The 19,591-nt window shown below is 52.3% G+C and overlaps 6 protein-coding genes across 6 annotated transcripts; 2 read left to right on the plus strand and 4 right to left on the minus strand.

Annotated features, from left to right (window-relative positions):
* Positions 1–423: 423 nt before the first annotated feature.
* sidD (nonribosomal peptide synthase SidD) lies at positions 424–6,685 on the minus strand (the record flags this gene model as incomplete). The annotated part of the gene is made up of 2 exons (XM_073761080.1): positions 424–6,234; positions 6,281–6,685. 2 exons carry the CDS (start codon positions 6,683–6,685, stop codon positions 424–426), a joined length of 6,216 nt encoding a protein of 2,071 aa, XP_073620244.1.
* Positions 6,686–7,127: 442 nt separating this feature from the next.
* sidH (enoyl-CoA hydratase/isomerase family protein) lies at positions 7,128–7,999 on the minus strand (the record flags this gene model as incomplete). Its single annotated transcript, XM_073763797.1, has 2 exons — positions 7,128–7,714; positions 7,777–7,999. The coding sequence occupies 2 exons, from the start codon at positions 7,997–7,999 to the stop codon at positions 7,128–7,130; spliced, it is 810 nt and encodes a 269-aa protein (XP_073620245.1).
* Positions 8,000–8,205: 206 nt separating this feature from the next.
* BDV17DRAFT_287079 (GNAT family N-acetyltransferase) lies at positions 8,206–9,605 on the plus strand (the record flags this gene model as incomplete). The annotated part of the gene is made up of 2 exons (XM_073761081.1): positions 8,206–9,180; positions 9,234–9,605. The coding sequence occupies 2 exons, from the start codon at positions 8,206–8,208 to the stop codon at positions 9,603–9,605; spliced, it is 1,347 nt and encodes a 448-aa protein (XP_073620246.1).
* Positions 9,606–12,631: 3,026 nt separating this feature from the next.
* On the minus strand, positions 12,632–13,234 carry BDV17DRAFT_287080 (uncharacterized protein; the record flags this gene model as incomplete). The annotated part of the gene is made up of 1 exon (XM_073761082.1): positions 12,632–13,234. One exon carries the CDS (start codon positions 13,232–13,234, stop codon positions 12,632–12,634), a length of 603 nt encoding a protein of 200 aa, XP_073620247.1.
* Positions 13,235–14,107: 873 nt separating this feature from the next.
* BDV17DRAFT_287081 (uncharacterized protein) lies at positions 14,108–15,976 on the plus strand (the record flags this gene model as incomplete). Its single annotated transcript, XM_073761083.1, has 4 exons — positions 14,108–14,302; positions 14,399–14,455; positions 14,526–15,643; positions 15,844–15,976. 4 exons carry the CDS (start codon positions 14,108–14,110, stop codon positions 15,974–15,976), a joined length of 1,503 nt encoding a protein of 500 aa, XP_073620248.1.
* Positions 15,977–16,976: 1,000 nt separating this feature from the next.
* On the minus strand, positions 16,977–18,964 carry BDV17DRAFT_108977 (cytochrome P450). Its single transcript, XM_073753814.1, has 4 exons — positions 18,632–18,964; positions 18,471–18,566; positions 17,608–18,406; positions 16,977–17,557 (listed from the first exon to the last, which is right to left on the minus strand). The coding sequence occupies exons 1-4, from the start codon at positions 18,844–18,846 to the stop codon at positions 17,033–17,035; spliced, it is 1,635 nt and encodes a 544-aa protein (XP_073620249.1). The 5' UTR covers positions 18,847–18,964; the 3' UTR covers positions 16,977–17,032.
* Positions 18,965–19,591: the final 627 nt, after the last annotated feature.

Genomic DNA, 19,591 nt, shown 5'->3' on the forward strand with positions numbered 1-19,591 from the left:
AGTCCCAAACATCCCCCCAGTCCACGTAGGCCTTTCTGCTTCGCCCCTACACTGCAATTCTAGGGCAGGCCCGGCCGGGGCTTACAACTCGAACGCCCACGTAACCGGGTGCCGCACTGCAATTTTAGGGTCAGCGGGGAGAGGTTGGGCTCCCTGTACATGCCTTAGTTGGGTGGTCAGTTATGCCTCCCTTCATTGGCCCTGTGTCTGTGCCCGGTCGCTCCTTCCTCATGTTCTGTTGTTCGTCACTTTTAAGGAAGGTGCGATTGGGGTCGCCGCGTCTAATACGTACACATAATGCAGGGTCTCGCCTGAATGCAACTAAAAGCTTTCTATGAGAACTAAAGACAAGGAATCAAACAGGCTAACATGCCATGTAACATACTTTACTACCATGATCCGACGAAAGCACCCACTTTCGGCTCACCCATCCAGCCCAATAGCTCCCCCAGGAGTGCCGACAAGTTCCTCCACAACACTAACCAGATTATCCAAAACCTCATCGACAAGCACCTCATCGCGCTCACTCCCCACGACACCAAAGTGCAGCTTGTTATTCCGCACAAATGAGACAACCTTAACCGGGTATGCAGCGTCACCGTGCGGGTTCGCAATATCCACCTTACACGATGTTCCGGCAAAGGGCATACTGTCGAAGTCTTCGTGGTCCTGATGGTGAACCATTGAATCGAAGGACTCTTCCGTCCACGACGTACAGTGCTTGGCGATCCGGGTGAAACCGAGAAAGTCGTGCGCTGCGGATTCAGCGCTTTGACTTTGCACGTAGGAGAGGAGGTCCGTTGGTGTCCAGGACTCTCGAACCTGGAAGGGCACGCGGACCGGTGTGAATTGGTAGGTTGGACCGACGATGTCTTCGGTGTTGTCGATGTGTTCGAGGATCCGGCCTGACGTGACGCTGCCGAAGGTGATGTCCTTCTTTTGTTGACGGCGAGCGAGCAGGACTGCCCAGGCGGAGGTGAGAAGGGAGGCCGTGGTGAACTCTTCGAATGGCTGCGTGGGTGTGTTGGCCGATTTGTGCCGGAAGACGCCTCGGTCAGATAGATTCGGCGGGGATGTCTTGCCGGGCAGGACTGAGAGGGAGGAGTCGGCGAGGAGGTTGCTCCAGTAGGCGATTGCCTTTTGGGAGGCAGACTCTTCGTGGATCTGGGCGATGTAAGAGGGGAAGGGATCAAAGGTGGTAATTCTTGCGCCGGTGTAGAGGGTTTCGAGGTCACGGAGGACACGGGGGAGGGAGATGCCGTCATACTGGGCGTGAGAGAGGCGAAGAACAAGGGCGTGCTGGTCTGCCGCGCCTTGTATGTGGAAGAAGTTGAGGAAGGGCGAGCCGAGAGTGAACGATGATTCGATGTCTTCAGCGCAGAGCTCCCTCACGTATGTGTCGAGATCCTTGTCTGTCTGCTGTTTGGTAACGGGAGCTTCCAAGGTATCCAGAATCACCTGGAGGAAGCTTGACTCGTGCTCGACAAAGATAGTGCGAAGGATGTCATGAGTTTTGACCAGCTCATTGCACGCAGCAAGCAGCTTCTCCGCATCAACACCCTTATCGAAAAACAACATCGTGTACTGGATGGAAGTTCGCGGTGCGCTGACAGTCTGCCTGACATCAAGCGCCTGCGAATCCGTAACCGGGCAGACGTCCCTAACAGACCAACTCGAATCCAATAACTTGGGCCGGACAGCCTCGGCCAGGAAGCGCTCCAAGTCTGAGACGCCAGAACCAAGCGTCGAAAAAGGCTTGTATGCCTGCTTCTTCTTACCCATCGGGGCCTGGTCCACCTTCAATCTCTTCGCAGCATCACCAAGACGCATATGCTGGAAGACGTCGGCAACCGTCAAAGAGTGGCCCTGCTCACGCAGACCCGAAACAAGCTTCATGGCGAGGACAGAGTCACCTCCTAAACGGAAGAAGTTGTCATCAACGTCGATCTTGTCAGCGGCAATCTTTAGGATAGCCGCCCATGCAGCCCGGAGTATGCTCTCGTTGCCTGTGAGGTTGGTCTGCGCGTTGATGTTCTTCCATGCAGATTCGAGTCCTTCCCGGACCTGGGACATGATTGTGCGGGGGATATTTGACGCGAGCTGGTTGATGAGATTGTGGTCAATTTGGCCTGACGCTGTGGGAAGTCTGTCGAGGACGATGTAGGTTGATGGGGCCATGTATGCGGGGAGATTGTCGCGGATAAACTTGTCAAGCTTCTTCAGGGTCAGGGCGAGATCGACAGAGATGCTGGTACTGATCACTGCGTTTGTCTGATCAAAAGTGATCTTGTGCCCTTCCGGTATGAGGTTGATACTGGCTCCTTCTGAGGATTGTTGCTCGACAACGACGACCAACTCGGGCTCTTCTGAGGGAGCCTGAGACACAGCTGCAGCGGCGAGGACTGTCGATGGTAGTTGCTTGGTGATGTGGGCCTCTAGATCTGCGATATCAACCGCGTGCCCTTGAACACCAACTACATTCTCCTTCCGGCCAACGAACACCAAGCTGCCATCTTCTCTTAACTGTACCATATCGCCGGTCGATTGGACGTTCCCTGTACGGCCACCGACAGTTGGGCTTCCAGCAGCAAGCCAGGCTGGAGATTCAACAGCCTCTGCTGTCAAAACAGTGCCCTCAAGCCAGAGTTCACCGACACAGCCAATAGGCGACAGTCGGGATGGGTTTCGAGGGTCGCACACCCAAGGTACGGCAACGCGAGGGTAAGGCGACCCGGCCTTGATGGCAGAACTGGCACGGAGCTTGCCTGATTCATCAGGGCCCAACGGGGGCATCTCGTTCCACTGCCAGATCTGGTTGAGTTCATCCTCAGGCAGACAAGAAATATCGCCGATTCGTCGGGAAAGATCCTTGATGAGCTGCGCGCAAGCCGTTTCAACCTGTGCGAGGATGCGCTGCATCTGCTTTACTTCAACCAAACTGGTATCGAAGCTGGCGCAGATCCTGAACCCGCCCTTTTGGATCCCACAGCCCAACATGACCGGGTACGGGTTGAAGTGGAGGGCTTCACGGACGACGTCCCCGACCTCGAAGCCGAGCTCCCCGCCGACATACTCGGGGTCCGGCTGGATAACTAGCCCAGTACCAGTCTCGCATGCATGCTGAGCGTCTTGGCTCACCTTTCTGATGTTCTGCATGCCCATGTGCTGGTATGGTGTGCGGGCCAGCATGGCCTTCTGCACGCTTTGCAGATAAGCCTCGACGGAGCTTGTTCGGTGGACGTGCACGCGAACAGGCACAGTCGCGATCAATGGACCGATAATACCCTCAACACCAGGCAAAGCAATGTCACGACCCATGAGAGTCTCACCAAACACGATATCGTCGCTCCCAGTGTATTGAGATGCGACGAGCGCCCACGCACCCCGGATCAGCGTCGCCATGGTAAATGGCGATCCGGCACCAATTTCGACGTTGATATGCCGCTCGACCATGCCGTTGGGGGTAGGCAGGAAGTCTCGAGACGGCAGACGGGGGAATTGAGGCCCAACTGCGCCTCTAAGCTCGCGGCGCCAGAATTCCTCCATTGCCGTCTCGTCCGTGTCTCGCACGTACTTGACGAATTCACGCATCTGTGACTGGATTTCAATTGGCTGCTTCTGGAGTGCGTTGCTGACTTGCTGGAGCACAATTGGCTCTGACCACCCGTCATAGACGACGTGGTGGATTGTCCAGACCATATAGCGCTGGCCGTCGGGGCTTTCGACAATTGCATAGCGAGCTAGACTCTCACCAAGCTCCATTTTCTCGTCCTTGTCCCTCTTCAGATACTCCTTCAAATCGGTTACGTGTTTCCAGGAGATGTTCTCCTTCAGCACGACTTGTTGGAGACCAGGCTCAGAGATTTGTGCCACGCGCGTGCGCAGGATAGGGCTTGCTGTGACGACGTCTTCCCAGGCCTTCTTCCACGCGTCAAGGTCGATGTGTGATGGGATAGTTGCGACTCGCTGTGCGACGTACGCGATGACGGCCTTGAGCGAGAATGTGAAGAGGGATTCCTGCGTTGGCGTGCAGGGGTAAATGTCTTCGACTGCTGCGGGCTGGGCTCCGCACGCTTCTGCTGCCTCGAGAGTCGCGCTGTCGACGGCCTGGGATATCAGCGAGAATGCAGGCGTTTCTCTCCGTGATTCCGTGTCGACGATGCTGACGACGGCCGCCATGTCTGACAGGACAGGATTGTTGAATGTATTACCGACGGTAAGTTCCAGTCCGTGGGACCGGGAGGTTGAGACGAGCTTCATCGCCGTCACTGAATCACCACCTAGCGCGAAGAAGTTGTCGTCCGGCCGAATAGTTTCTGGCTCCCGCTTGAGTGTCTCGGCCCATGCCTGCCGGAGGCGCTGCTCGAGTTCACTCAGTTCCCCGGTATGGTTGCTGCTGCTTGCGCCCTGGTCCAGGTCTCTCAAGTCTAACTTCGCACCGAGTTCACGCAGACGCTTGCGGTCCGTTTTGCCGGAGATCAGGACAGGCATGTAGTTGACCGGAATGTATGCAGTTGGAACCATGTATCGTGGCAAAACGGTGGCCACGTCCTTGTCGGCCTTGGATACCGTTTGCCGTAACTCTTCAGAGAGTTCGACTGACTCCAGCTCAGAATTGTCCTGTTTCTTAGTGGATTGAGCCGACACGAATGCTACTAGTGTGGGCTGGCCGTGCGAGACGATGACTTCGGCAACGATGCTGAGCTCTGAAGGGAGCCTGTCTCTAAGCTGGCTCTCGATCTCGCCGAGCTCGACACGCTGGCCGCGCAGTTTGACCTGCGTGTCTTTTCTCCCAACGAAGACGATGCCACCAGAGCCATCGGGGTCGTACTTTCCGAGATCACCGGTCTTGTAAAGACGCCCACGGCGGCCAATGTACCCCTTGTGTCCTGCAACAAGCCACGCCGGGTCCTCGATGAAAGCGGCCGCGGTCTTTTCAGGATCATTTAGGTATCCTTGCCCTACAATCGGGCCCTCGACAAGCAACTCACCCACCGCGCCAACAGGTACCAGCTTTTCGTGATCGTTGGGATCCGTAATCCACATCGCCGCTCCGTTACCCTTTCCGATGGAGATATAGTCTCTACCCGTCGCGGCGTTTCCATTCACCGTGCATCCAATAGTGCACTCGCAGGGGCCGTACCCAATGATAATCCTAGCGAGCTTTCCCCAGACAGTACAATCACGAGCTGAGACGGCTTCCCCACCAAGACCGAGTCCCTCAAGAGATGAGATAACATCCGTGTCTAGAATTCGTGCAACGGACGGAGTGAGACCGGCGTAGTTTACTCGCATGTTACGAATCACGCCGTTGATGTCGTTCATGCGGTCCTCGTCTGAGGGAATACAGAGACACCCGCCGTTGCCGAGGGTGAGCAGCATACTATCGATACTGACGTCGAAAGCATAAGATGCAAAATCTAGAACCCGCGATTCCTCCGTGTACCCGACTTCAGCGGCTCGAGGGATAGCACTGCTTGTGTATGTTTCGTGCGAGAGCTTAACGCCCTTTGGTGTCCCCGTACTGCCGGAGGTAAAGATCATGTACATGAGAACATCTGACGGCACCGAGGCCAGTTCTGGGATATTCTCTAGTTTCGAGGCATCGGCGAATGTTTCTTCACCAACAACGAAGGGTGTGCTCTCCGGCATAATCTGTGTCGCCAACTCGCGCTGCTTGGTAGATGCCAGCATCATTTTCGCGCCCACCTGCTGTGCGATATTCTGCAGTCGCGCAAGCGGAAGCGTTGGGTCCATGAGCACGAATGTGGCTCCGGCCTTCATGACACCCAGCACCGCAACGATCGTCCAGCGCGATTTCTCAAAGCACACGGGAATAACATCACGAAGCTGCACGCCTAAATTTTGCAGCGATACAGCCACGAATGATGAATAGGTATCGATCTCGCCGTATGTCAAGCTGCCATCCCAAGAGCAGATCGCCTCCTTGCTGGGGAACTTGCGAGCTTGTTTCGAAATCATCTCGTGCATGCAGAATTTGTAGGTCGGTGGCAGATCGTGGTTCCAGGTCCATAGGCTGTCTAGGTCGAAGTCGGTGGGTTGCAGGTAGAAGGATTGCATGAGAGATTGGGGGTTCGCGATGCATAGTTTGACGACGTCGACGAGTGTCTCGATGTATCGAGTCACGGTGTACGGCAAGATGTTTGCGCTGTGCCATCGTGGGCGAATTTCGAGGCACGCGTTGTCGAAATTTACTTCTAGATGGGGAGCGTCCTATTCTCATTAGCAGGAGTCGGCCAGCGGGAACGCGCCAACTCACAACGTCGGATGTCTGCGCCAGAGACCCTGTGCTCAGGAGTATAGATACAGGGCAAGATACGGCCTTCGCATCTGTCGCAGTCGCAAGATATTCCAAAATCGCATTCGCAGCTTCTGAAACGGTACTCTGTAATCCAATCTTCAGCTCGTCCCCAGCGAGGCGCTTCCTCACGAGCTCTTCTGTCCCGCGACGGTCCCCGCGCCTTTCATACGCCCACTCATAGCTAACCGAGCTGTTTTCCTGTGTCCGCAAGAGCGCGAGATACCAACCCAGCAGGATGATTTCCTCCCTGAGCCCCGTCGCAGTATTCCGCTCAGATTCGGATTCCAGACCGACGATCTTAAAGCTCCTGACACTGTCGCCATTCGGCTGATCGAGGAAGTCCTCGACCTGTATGGACCCCATGTTGCCGGAGCCCCGCGATTGTGGTCAGGTCAGTACTGATGCTTCGCAGCTTCGCATAGGCGCTCGGGCGGAATTTGCGGGCGAGTGGTATATATGGGCGTCGCCAAGTGACGCAGTGGCATGAGGATGGATTCATTTCGGCCATTGAGAGTCGAAGAGACCGAGATCGGGTAGAGTGGGATGTGGACTCTCACCCACACTAACTGCGACTCACAAGCAGAGTTGCGCTGGATGGAGAATAATTATATCGCGTAATTAAATCCTCAATGGGCATTGTGAGCGTGTTTTGAGAATACGGCAGTTACTAGCGTGTATTTATGTGTATTGTTCTCGAACACAGCCAGAGCATCCAATCGAATGCCAGTCGAGCTTCAATCCCTGCATATGCTCATGCATACAGTAAATTGATGTAGCATTCCTATTATTATCAGTACTTAGGTGCCTACAGATTACTCGCCTTCCAGCGCGGCTTGCGCTTTTCCACAAACGCCCTGACACCTTCATGGAAGTTCTCGCCCGCCATGAGCTTCGGATACCACTCCTCAACCAGCGCCTCACTCCCCTCTTCCACACTCGCCCTCTCCCACCCATAATGCAATCCCTCCAGCGTAACCCTCAAGCTATCCGGACTATTCGCCGCAATAGCCTTCGCCGTATCCAGCGCACTCTGCAGGAGTTCCTCATGCCCAACAACCCGATTAACCAAACCCCACCTTTCCAGCTTCGCCGCAGGAACCGGCACGCCCGTCAGCGCAATCTCAGCAGCGCGCTGCTTCCCCAGTAACCGCACGAGCCGGGGAAGTGCGCCCGCAACGGCAGCAATACCGCGCTGGACCTCCGGAAGCCCGAAACTGGCCTTCGTGCTTGCGATCACGATGTCGCAGTTCACGGCCATTTCGAAGCCGCCGCCGAGACAGAACCCGTTCACGGCGGCGATTATGGGTTTCTTGCTGCGGCGGCGGGGGAGGCCTGCCAGGCCTGGCGCGGTCATTTTGTTTTCGATGCCGCGCGCGTTGAGGTCGTTCCATTCTGCATTACTGTGTTAGCACGTAGAACCACACTAGAGCTGGGGTGTAGAGTTGGTTGGTTACCTTTCAGGTCGGCGCCGGAGCAGAACGATTCGCCTGTTCCGGTGATGATAGCAACTCGTAATGATGGTTCTGCGTCAAACCATTTCCATAGATTGATTATGTCTGCGCTCATGGCGAGTGGTATTGAGTTTCGCTTCTCGGGTCTGTTGAGGGTCAGGACGAGGATCTCCGGGGTTGGGAATGAGACGAGGCATCCTTGGACCGGTGGGTGTTGTTTGGACATTGTGACGATGATATTGCTGTGGAAAGATGCTAGAGAATAAAGTGCTGGGCTTGCAGCATTTAAGGACGTCAGTTGGCTCGAGTGGTCCCGGCTATCGGTGCTTCTCCACTCTGCAGTTCTCCATATATTTGTGGCAGCCCCAATCCTGCTGCATTGTTCTCCTCATTTCTCCTCACTCTCATTCTCTCTCAACCTTCAATTTCAAAATGAGCACACATCCTGTCGCTACCGGCCAGGGATACCCCTGGGTAAAACTCCCTCACCCATACCTCACCACCTACAAAATCCACATTGTATCCAATGCCACTCCCCGAGTGCTCCAACTCCGACTCCACGACACTCAGGCACCCGGCCAGCCGTTACCGGAGCCTCTACACAACGACTCATTAACCTACACAGATATTGCCTTTGAGGAGTCTGCGAAGAAAATCCCAGACAACGACAACAGCCCTTGGGCTCGCAGTCAGCGCGCCCCAGGAACGACCTTCCAATGGACCGGGTCTGAAGCGCCCTCCTTCGCGCAGATCTGGAACGTTATCCATGCAATCTTCCTCACGCACCCCTCGCGCGAGGTCCTCCGTCTCGATCTGAAGGGCGCAGGCAGCGAAGTCGTCCGTGAGGAATGTATCCGCACCGGCCTCGCAGTCCCCTACCCCACGCCCCGCGTCCCCTTCGGCAATGAAAGCAATTCTTCATCCGTCGACACCCTCATCCTGCTGCGCTCTTCATTCTGGCAAGGCGCCGGCTCGCCTCTTGGCCCGCGTCCCATCTGGGCAGTCGACCAGGGAACCCACGGCCTCTCTCGCCGCTCCGTGAGCGAATACCCGCCCATGCCGAAGAACTACGAGTTCAGCATGAAGTTCCCCAGCGAGAGAGTCTACGCGCGGCACCCTGTTCGCCCGACGAAGCCGACTCCCGGGTCGCTCGTCTATAGTCGCTACATTCCGCACCTGGATAAGCACTTTTCACTTATGGTTGTTGATTGGCAGGACGACGAGCATCTGAAGCGGTTTAATCGCTGGCAGAATGATCCTCGTGTTGCGAAGGGGTGGAATGAGACTGGGACGCTGGATGAGCATCGCGAGTACTTAAGGCGGTTGCATGAGGATAAGCATGTCCTTTGTTTGTTTGGACGATTCGATGATTTTGCGTTTGCTTATTATGAGATTTACTGGGCTAAGGTTCGTCCCTCCGCCCTCGATTCATTCCACCCTCTAACAAGCATATCTAACAGGAAGACCATTACGGCGCCCACTACGACGCAGGCGACTACGACCGCGGCCGGCACTCGCTCGTCGGCGAAGAATCCATTCGCGGCGCGGAGCGCGTCAACGCCTGGTGGTCCAGCTGCATCCACTACTGTTTCCTCGACGAGCCGCGCACGCAGTGCGTCGTCGGCGAGCCCAAGGCAACAGGCGGTACAGTCCTCTCGTACGAGAACGCGCAGGGACTCACGATCCAGAGCTACGTTGATCTGGGCCACAAGCGCTCCGTGCATGTTTTCTGTTCTAGGGAGAAGTGGTTTCAGCTTTGTCCGCTTTGGTGGGATGGACGGGAGAGGCCGCTTGAGAGTGCGGATCGGGCAGCTTGGAATGCGAAGTTGTAGACTACTAGATACTCGGAGTACTTCTGTGATTTTTTTGGGTCAATTTGGATGCCTCGGTTGAAGCTTCCAAGCTCAAATGAAAATATTCTTGATGCCCGCAATGATGTCCGAGTAGTTCCGAAGTGACAGCTGCAGTGGGCCTGACCTGAACCTGACCACCCAGACACACGTAGCTGCAGCAGGGTGGACCTGTAGAAAGAGAGTCGCGTCCGTCCTCGTGGGATCCATCATCCGGTATAGCCTGGCTGCCGGACTTCGAGTTTTTTTTAAACTTCTAAGCGACATCGCAGCCACCTTCAGACTGAAAGCACGCCACTATCCCTGTCTCAACTGTGTCTTAATTGCAAGACAAAATCTGTTACGGTTCTCCCCCCACCAGTTGACGAAAAAGTACCCCTCGCCAAGAGCACCAGTCAAGCCACTCGGAGCCGAGGCCCCACCGCACATCGCTATCAATCTAATCTAAATCAGATAATCTTCCGAGGATCCCACCGTCTTTCCGCGTTGAAATTCAAAGATAAAAGACAGCCTTTCTCTATTATCTTTTTTTGACGCACATATGTGATCACTCAGCTGTAGCTCGAATAATCGATTTTACTCTGTAAATCGATGCCTCTGCTTCTTCCCGCATTACCTAGACAATATCACCAAGCCAAATCCCGTCGACTCCCGACTTCCATCCTGCACTGAAGAACAGCCGGAGACTGGCTAGGATGGAGTGGGGTGGTTGAAAATTCTTCTTCCCTTGGTCTTGAGCCTGCAGAAGTGGCTTTTTCATCAAACGGCCATTATCCGATGATATCCACACATGGATATTGGGCTGGCTGGTTGCGCTGATCACTGTCTAATCAGATGATCAGATAAAATTCGAGGCCCTCCGATCCATCATCCAGGGGAAGGTTCGGCGTGCGGCCATGGGGGGTTCGGTTCGCAGTTTTCACCTTTCAGTTCCGAGCTTCGGCTTGTTTGAATTGAATTTGCTGTTTTGTTTTTTTGCGTTCTGGTCCTCTATAACCATGGTGGCTTGAGGACAGATGGAGGATCGGAGATGGCCCCGCACTTGTCAATTGCTCGGAACTTGAGAGACGAAAGACGGTGTGTCCCGATTCCTCAACATCTTGTTCTCGTTTCGGTGGGCATGAGTATCCTCCTTCATACTTTTGAAGGGACGTACGCTGAAGATCCGATATCGGCACTCTTGGCTTTTCTTCACCCGCAAACCTGGTTTGAGTTCTGGGCAAGGACATGGGCATGAACAGCGCTTGCTTTTTTTTTGCTGTGGGTCTGTCTGCACCGTGCAGAGTGAGAAGGAGAAATTGAGAATACAAAAGTGGGGCTGAAATTCAATACGTGAAAAACAATACAAGACTGCACAGCGCTAGTGTCACGAATCGTATCGTTCTCTGTACGTATCAGATAAATTCTATCAATCAGATAAGATACCGCTTGGATACTACACCCCCCACTCCCACTGACTGGACCACACTAAGCGAGGACCGATTCCGAACTTCTTCAGAGTTCTACCCGTCTTGCAGCTGCCCCTCCTTCATCGCTAGAGAATATCTGTTGAGTAGTGATAGTCTACTGATGGACAGGCACAAGTTGCAACAGGCTGCAGTCTACTGTCGCCTTCCGAGGTATCTGCAAGATCAAATTAAAAGCACCCACCCGTCTAGTCTAGGCCCATATTTAAGTTCGTTCATGACTCCCTTGACTTCTGGCGGTGCTACCCGACACGGATTTACCTTGGTCTAGTCTCGTTTGCTTGTGCAGGGTTACAACGCCATAGTATTCCTTGAACACTGCACCTAATTGCTGGGCATCCCAACACCAGTCCCATCTGCTGCCTGCAAAGTGCGAACGCCAAACAGGTTTCTCCCTCTATGCCGAAGTTGCCACTGGGACAAAGTGGGAGTAGGATGGGGGTGGGAGGCCAGGCGATATCGGCGGCGGGGTTTCCCTCTACGTATCTACTCCGTATGGTATGGGTCTGGCCCGCCCAGGCTGAACTGAAGGAATATTAGTTTCCGCGGGAGAAGCTTCTTGGAAGCTGGGTCGTTTCGGATCAGATAACTTTGTCTCCGAACTTCACTGCCCTTAGTCTTGAATACGGGTCCGATAGACTACTAGTATAGACTGCTGCTATCCTCATTCAAGCCTAACGCCCGAGACACTTTCCACCGGGTTTCCTCAGGTTCTGCAGACTTCAGCAAGGCCATCATCGATTCACATGGCTTGGCTATTTGCTCTACTCTGCGCAATCATTATTGGTGGTGCCATTGATTTGACATGCTCGTCTAGGCACCATCTAAGTACATAGATAGTCTCAATAGTAGGTATAAGCTGGAACGCCCCCATAATGGGAAGGAACAGCTGCCGTACAGACCTGAGTCAGACTTCGCTTGATGACTGATCGGGCGGCACTGCAGGTGTTCAGGTTAGTAAGGTGCGACCAAGGTGATGGTCCTAGATACGGAAGGAGCGGTTGGTTACCTACCTAGAGGAAGGCACGGCGGGGACCTGTTTCTATATAGGAGGGGCGGGGGTTTACCTGCATTTCCACTTTTCTATCGTTAGTAGACTATCCCTCGCACTGGCCCGGGGCGAAGGCAAGTAGATGGCCTTCCACTTGGAAGAACATGACAGCAACCCTCTTCTAGTCGAGGAGAATTAGTCCAGTGGAGTGTTGTCCTTGAAGGCCATCAGGCACACAGTGCTTGTGAGTATTTGCTGGATCTTGTCCGAAATAATCTCTATAGATAGCTCTTTGGAAGTTCAAAATATGTTATCCTGAACAGTGGGACGGTATGGCCGCTCGTTCTTGCGAGATGAAGGGAGTTGAATGAGCGAACACTTTCAAGGACGCCTCTAAGCAATATAGCTAAGGTGATGTAGATGAAATGCTTTTCTCATATGTTCTTATGGCATTTCTCGTTGCACAACGGATATTAAGAGGACCACTAAGCCCAAGATAGTAGTATTGAATTGTATTGTATCTGTCTAGATGGCATCACTTCATTGTCCTTCTACTGCCACACCAAAAGATCCTGCTGGGACGGACGTGAAACATCACCGAACAAGAAACAGAATAGCTGGTTCCCGAAGTGATCGCCTTCTTCCATGCTCGGTCCTGCGACGTTATCGCCATTAATATCCTCCTCAGCTTCTGATTCCTTCTCTGATTCTAGTTCCTCCTCAGATTCCTCTTCGGCTTCACTCATCTGTGCCCTAGTCTTGGCCTTCAACGCAACCTTCGTGTGATTAGACTCATTATGGGCACCGCTACCCGCTCTCATGAAGTTCCCCAGAGCAGTCAAGTGGCTGTCATGCAGAGAGTCATCATGAGAAACGTGTGGAACAAGGTCATCAGGGAGGTGAGCTACAGACCCATCCCTAGTCTTATTCCACGCGATCAGATCTATCAAGATCCCATATCGATCCGACATATCTTTATAGTCCCTCTCCACTAAAAATAGATCCTTGCTTGCCAGCGTCGCGAGCTTTGTTAGTCTCCTCATGGGAGCCCTCGTCACAGGCACCTGGTCGAACGAATCTGGTACGGAGTAATCGTAAAACTTCACGGGACGTGTCTGACCAAGTCTCCTGCAACGGCTAATTGCCTCTTCCATTGTGCGGATAGACGGGGACTTGTCGAATACATGGACATCCCAGCATTGGTGGTGCAAATTCGGCCCCGTGGCGTTGATGTGGTAGCAACAGATCAGAATCATACATTCGTCATGTTTTGCGTTGAAGGCGTGGATAATATTCTTGCGCTCTGAGTATGTCAACTCGGCGTGATATACGTGATAGTTAAGGTGGCATAGGCTCAGTACGGCTGCAACAAAGAATTGCTGCTCCGTATTCCGCACCCAAACGATCGCCTACTCACGGCGCTCTAGTATTTCTCGTTGGAGATTGGCTAGGATGGCTCTGAGCTTTGGGGATCCATGCAACATGTATACAAGGTGATTTACGGGTTGGAGTCGTAGGTCCTCGGTAGTAGGTAGTGCCATGAAGTGCCAAGATATCTCGGAGGACCGGGTGACTACAAAGGTTTTGTTGGCTTTGAAGCGCGATAGCCCATTTGCTGGCCGGTGGAGTCTCCTTCTACATGCCCGCTACTATTCTTGAGTACTATTCTAGATTTCTGCAGCAAGGGTCACAGATCCTTAAAAACATATATTGGCACAATCCAGGGAGCAGTGCTGCTAACAGTGAAGGATTTCCAAGTTCCCAGGCACTGGTTGCCAGTCTAAATAAACCTGCAAGACTCTTCTACTATCTTTCAAACCCTAATCACATGATATGCTAAGCTTTCTTGTTAAGTAGTCTTTCTACTTTCTCTTAGCACAATGGCCCTCCCATACCCAGAGGGAAAATGTTTTATCAAACGAAGCTCACTCAAGTCCAAAAAAAAAGTGGCCGTTTCAATGCTGAAAACCCGGCCCATTTCTACAGCACCATGATTCTAGAAATGTGGTGGGATAAAGAAGCTCACCATGGATCCAAGAATTGCAAATCCCCCAACGGCCACCCGCACAATCGATCCGACTACAAAATCGTCTATGGAGGCGGCGGTTGGCAAACAGCCTATGGGAATTGGAGCTGGTGTCCTGTTACCTACGGTAATAGCAAATATCCCTCCAGACGGGTGTGGCATGAGCTTTGCACATCGGGGTACCGATTCAAGAGGAGTATGGGGATGCTGCAGAGGTAAGCTCCCCTATGCCTTCAAGATTCTTAGAATGCTTACTTGTATGGACACCTCTGACATGATGATCATTTGTTAGGCGTGGTTTATGTTGATTCCCATTCCCACCAGCGAAGAGGAATGGGCTTGGGTAGACGTATGTCCGCATTCTCACTTCATCTGTTATATCTCGCTATCAGGTCGAAACTGACCGTGACCTTTCTCAGCGGCTGACTTGCATTCGCGCCATCTATGTCCCAGTTTCGTACAAGTCAGGCGAGAAATATCCAGACCTCTGCACATATATCCATGTCAACTTTATGCAAATGAAGAATATCGGCATCGAGCACCAAAAATATACCTCGGGGAGCGGTTTATCCAAAGAGATGCGAAACGTCAAGATCACCGAAAAATGGGGCCTTGACGTCGACGGAAAGACTGCTCTCGGTATCAACCCGGCAAGGCTAATCACCGCACTGATTATCCCCCGTGATTCTCGCAAAATCGATACTTTCAGCTCCAAGAGTATTGTACTGATGGACTCAGACGACATCCCCAACGCCCCCCCCCCCCCCCCCCCCCTGGAGCAGGAATTCGACGACAATTGCATGGCAGACGTTTCAGTTGTTTATGGTGACATGCAGAGCCTAGACATCACTTGGGGAAAGGCAGATATGAGCAGCCCTTGGTTTGTCGACTATTTCAAGAATGCCATGGCCTTTGCTATTGGTTATATCCCAATCGTCGGCCCCTTTGCGACAATTGGGTGGAATCTAGCTATATCTGCCATATTCGATGACCACGAGGCGTTTATGGACGAGCTCCGGGAGCAGATTCTGTCCGTTCAGCTGCTCGAAGGGTTTGTTGAGGAGGTTAAGAAGGTCGCGGCGGAGGGAAAACCAATGATAAGGGATGATATTGAGTCGAAGAAGAGGAAGGTGAAGGAAGAGGAGCACGTTGCTTTCGATAAGGAGGCGTTGAAGAAAGCGGGGGAGGCGGCCAAGGAAAAGGCAGCCAGAAAGGAGAAGGAAAAGCAGACAGACGGAGAGAAGAAGAAGAAGGACTCTGTGTTCCACACCCTCGGCCCTGGTACATTGGCGAGGCTGGCACTCGATAATTATGGCGCCCTGTTGAAACTGCTGAACGAACCTGAGCCAAGTCCGGAGGGGGAGCGGGACTACTATAGCTCTGACGAACCACGCACGACGATTACACGGCTGCCATTCGGAGACTCTGATGAACTCGCGGACTTGCTCGAAAAGTTGAGTCAGAAAGGAGAGGTGAAGTACGGAGAAGGATGGGAAAAGCTCGAGTTGCCAAAGAACGAGTATGGTCGGGAGCAGATGTATGTGAAAACAATATCGACATGCTTTATCAAAGAGAAAAAGAGAAGAAATGAGAAGGTCTCCTCCTGGAGACAAATGCCTGGGGACATATGGCTCAAAGCCAAGCTTGAAGACGTCAGAATGGTAATATGTGTATGTTAATCGCGCCAGAAGTGGGAATTGTATAGGAAAAGTAGTTATATCTAACATAGGTTTCAAGAAACAAACCGCTGGCCTACTCTAATACATGGCTCTTACTAGTCTTCTCTTGCATTATCCACACAAACCGGTCTGTCCTATTCCACATGGACGAAGAACTCAAATCGGATCCAGGTTTGAGGCAGCTCATGTAGGCATCTGCTCCAGACTTGAATCATTTCTTATCTCAATGTCACTCCAAGTAGGACTAGGGGGCGTGTTATACTCGCTATCCTTGTAGTTTGAACTCCACAACCCACGTCTTCTGGCCCTTCCCATTGCTTGTTCAACCCGCAGCCTAGCCCTTTCCTGTCGCGCCCTGTATTCGTCAACACCCTGGTCAATTGCTCTCGACAATGACCAACATTGCTGATGTTCAGGCATGTTCCTGCTTCTTTCAACTGCCGCTTTTCTGGAGATTCCGCATGATCGGCAAATCACATACTGTTCTCTTCGTATAACGATGTGTGAGAACCACAGGTATATCAGGTAGTGCTTTGACAAGGGTTAATACCACGATCCACGCAGAATAGATGCCCTGCATCAACAGCAAGCTTTGCCTTCTTCTTAATATATTGTCCGCAAATCTGGCCCTTGTGCGTAGGCGCAAGCAATCTCGACATGTATACAGGAGTGGGTTCAGACCGTTGGACTGCGGAGCTGTCGAGAGTCCCTGACATGTGAAGCTGCGGATGCGAGTCAGGCCTTTCTACCAGCCAAAAGCTGAGACCTCCAGTTCCAGCAACTGGTCGAAACTGAGTTGGGGGGTCAATGCGTGAAAATACCGACAAATTGTTTTCAGCCAAATACAGCTAGGAGAATCGAGGCACTGCGCAATGAGTTGATGGATTTCGGTTGGCATGTCAAGAAGTGTGGTGGATCCCGCCATCCCGAAATCCCAAGATGAAAGGACTGAGGTATCGTATTACTTACTGTTGGAGCTCGCTGCGTATGTGTCTCTTGAGTTGTTGGGTTGGGGTTATCTTTGTCCGCCTAGGGCTCATGACATTCTCACTAAGTCCTCAGCTATACATATGGTTAAGTTTACTTTATCTTCAGACCTTTACTACCGTGGTTGAAATTTAGATTCTTAGATACATTATTGCCCTCACTGAACGGATTTTGATATATCTCTGGATTCGAATGCAATTTGGTGTTCATTCTAAGGAGTATAGAGGGATGACCTACAGCACAGCAACCTATGTCCCAATTCATGTAGCCAAGCTCTCATAAAACCCCTTCAATGCTTCAAACTCACGGCGTATGACAGCGACATGTACCTCACTCCTAGGCCTAATCTTGATAGGAAACTTATTAGGGGCCACCAAGAGCCCTCCCCCGTACCCCGTCTCAACAGAAACATCCAGAGCAGGCTTATCCTGATCCCGCTCGAAATCCAACGCCCAAACCATCTTCGCGATGGTAATTTTCAGCGACGCCTCCGCCATCTTCTGGCCAGAGCAGATCCGACGCCCGGCGCCCCAGCCGTATGCCGTTTTCCGCTGCTCGCCTGGTTCAAGAGGTGGTATCTCTGTTTTCGTGCCGTACTTGTTTCCGTCCAGCCAGCGGTCGGGGTTGAAGAGGTGGGGTTTGTCGTACTCGGTCTCATCGTGGTTGATGGCCCAGGTGTTTGGGAAGAAAATTGTACCTGCGGGGAAGACAAAGTCTTTGTAGGTATCTGTTTGGGTGAGCATGTGTGGGATTCCACCTGCCACAACGGGCCTCCAGCGGAGAATCTGGGGGAGCGGTTAGCAGAAGCAGAGAAAGAGGTCAGGCCAAATAGTACCTCATGCATACACGCTTCAATATATGGTAGATTATCCAAGTCATCCGCAGTAGGCGATCGGTCTTTACCACAGACACGGTCGACGTCTTCCTGCGCGCGCTTCATTGCGTTTGGATTCTCTAGCATGGCGAGGACAAACGACAAGAGAGTTGACGATGTTGTATCCGAGCCAGCCTCCATTAAATTTCCCCCCAGATACGTCGTGTGCTCATCATCTAGGTTGTTCTTTTCCTGGTCATCGATAAGTTTCTCCATGAAACAGCCTGTTCTAATCCCCCGCCGCATGCGCTGTTTGGTTGCATTATAGAGTCCGAAATATATAGCGCTTTGGTCTCGTCGAACTTGCTTCGCCTTTTGCTTCCAAGGGGCCATGAACTCGGGAATATACTGCAGGAAGGTAAGACCGTCGACTGGCGGGATTGCGCCAGGTTCCAAAAGCGCAGTGAATCGATTTTGAACGTCGTATAGAGCTTGGACGTTGGGAGCATCAAACGTTTCGCCGCGTTGGCCAAATACCGAGGCTAGAACAACGGCAGTGGTATATCGCTGTATGTGTTCGTAGTATTGGTTCGGCCCACGAATCATATCGTACACTGTCTGGGTGGCCTCTGCCTGTTGGATAGGGAGTAGCGCGGCGAGTTCGCGAGGAGTGAACAAACCCTGGGCAGCCTTACGCAATGACTTCCAGGTGTCGCCATAGGGAGCGAAAAGGATGTGCGTGTTGTTCTTGCACATCAGCTCGTTGACTATGTAGGTTGGCGGTCGGGAGGAGTAGATGTTGCCGCGCTTTTCGAGCAGCCTGCAGGCAGAATAGGCATAAGTAGAACGTTTGGTGATGAGAAAGAATGAAGGGCTCAACATACTCCTGGACATCTCGCCAGTGGTTCAGAATAACGACGTTTGCTGGTCCGAACTTGAGTCCGATGATGGGGCCATATTGCTTGGTCCATTGGTGGAAGCTGTACTGCGTTAGTTTCATCAACTTAAGACACGAAAATACTATAGTATGGCAAGGACGACCGACAGTGTAAATGCTTTTGAAGGAGGAATGAGGTTTAGATTGCCGAGGAATGGAAGCGCCTTTGGACCTGGAGGGAAGTTCTTCGGTCGCAAGCTCGCCCAGGAATATGGCGCAAGTGCTACAATAGAGGCTGCGATGATGGCCACAGCCAGCGAGACCAGTAGAATCCAGAGGTCTGTTGTCCAGTGCAGATCTTCGTTGCCAAGTGGTAGACCCATTATTATAAGCGGTCTCTATCGCAGGAATCTGGAAGTGAGAGACAATGACGGTGTGGTATGGGGACAAGGAGAGAACTGTCCCATTGGAATTGGAAACCATAGCTTTTTCTCTTTTATGGCTTACCTGGCAGCTCCACGGAGAATAAGCCGCAACCCCTCACCAAGCCCAAGTTAATTAATAGGAAGACAACGACTGGCCAGGGAAACCCAGTCGAGTCGGGCCGTCCCCTGCCAACCTAAAGTGGTGACAGCTGTGGAGAATGGAGATTGGAGATGCCCCAACCACTCATATTGGGCTTCCAAGTTCCAGAGTATAGGTATACACTCACAGGCTCACAACCGACCAGAGATCCCGGCGATTGGAACATCCCGTTCGTTACCTTCCACAATCTGACACAAGGTGTTCGAGTGTCGTTCCTTCCCAGCACGGTGCAGTGTAACTTGTTCTTCGAACAAGGAAGGTGCGACTGGTGACATGATATTGACAAGGGTCGCTCCTTCCTTGTTCCTCGCTTAGTCCAAGACCTGAGGAAAGGCAATGGCTCGGTCGTGATGATTTTCTCTAGGGTATTGGGTAGGAATTTGATGAACGTATCAACACTCTAAGTTATGAGAGTGTCTAAGGATTTGTAGTTTTTAAAATTAGCTTATCAATAAGCACAGTACATCCTCCGAAATTCCTAGATCATATGATTCCCGCCTAACAAGACCGCAGAGTATCTAGTAAGTAATCCAGAATCACAAA

Source organism: Aspergillus undulatus, assembly GCF_047715775.1.
Source record: "Aspergillus undulatus strain CBS 261.88 unplaced genomic scaffold BDV17scaffold_3, whole genome shotgun sequence".
Lineage (NCBI taxonomy): Eukaryota > Fungi > Ascomycota > Eurotiomycetes > Eurotiales > Aspergillaceae > Aspergillus > Aspergillus undulatus.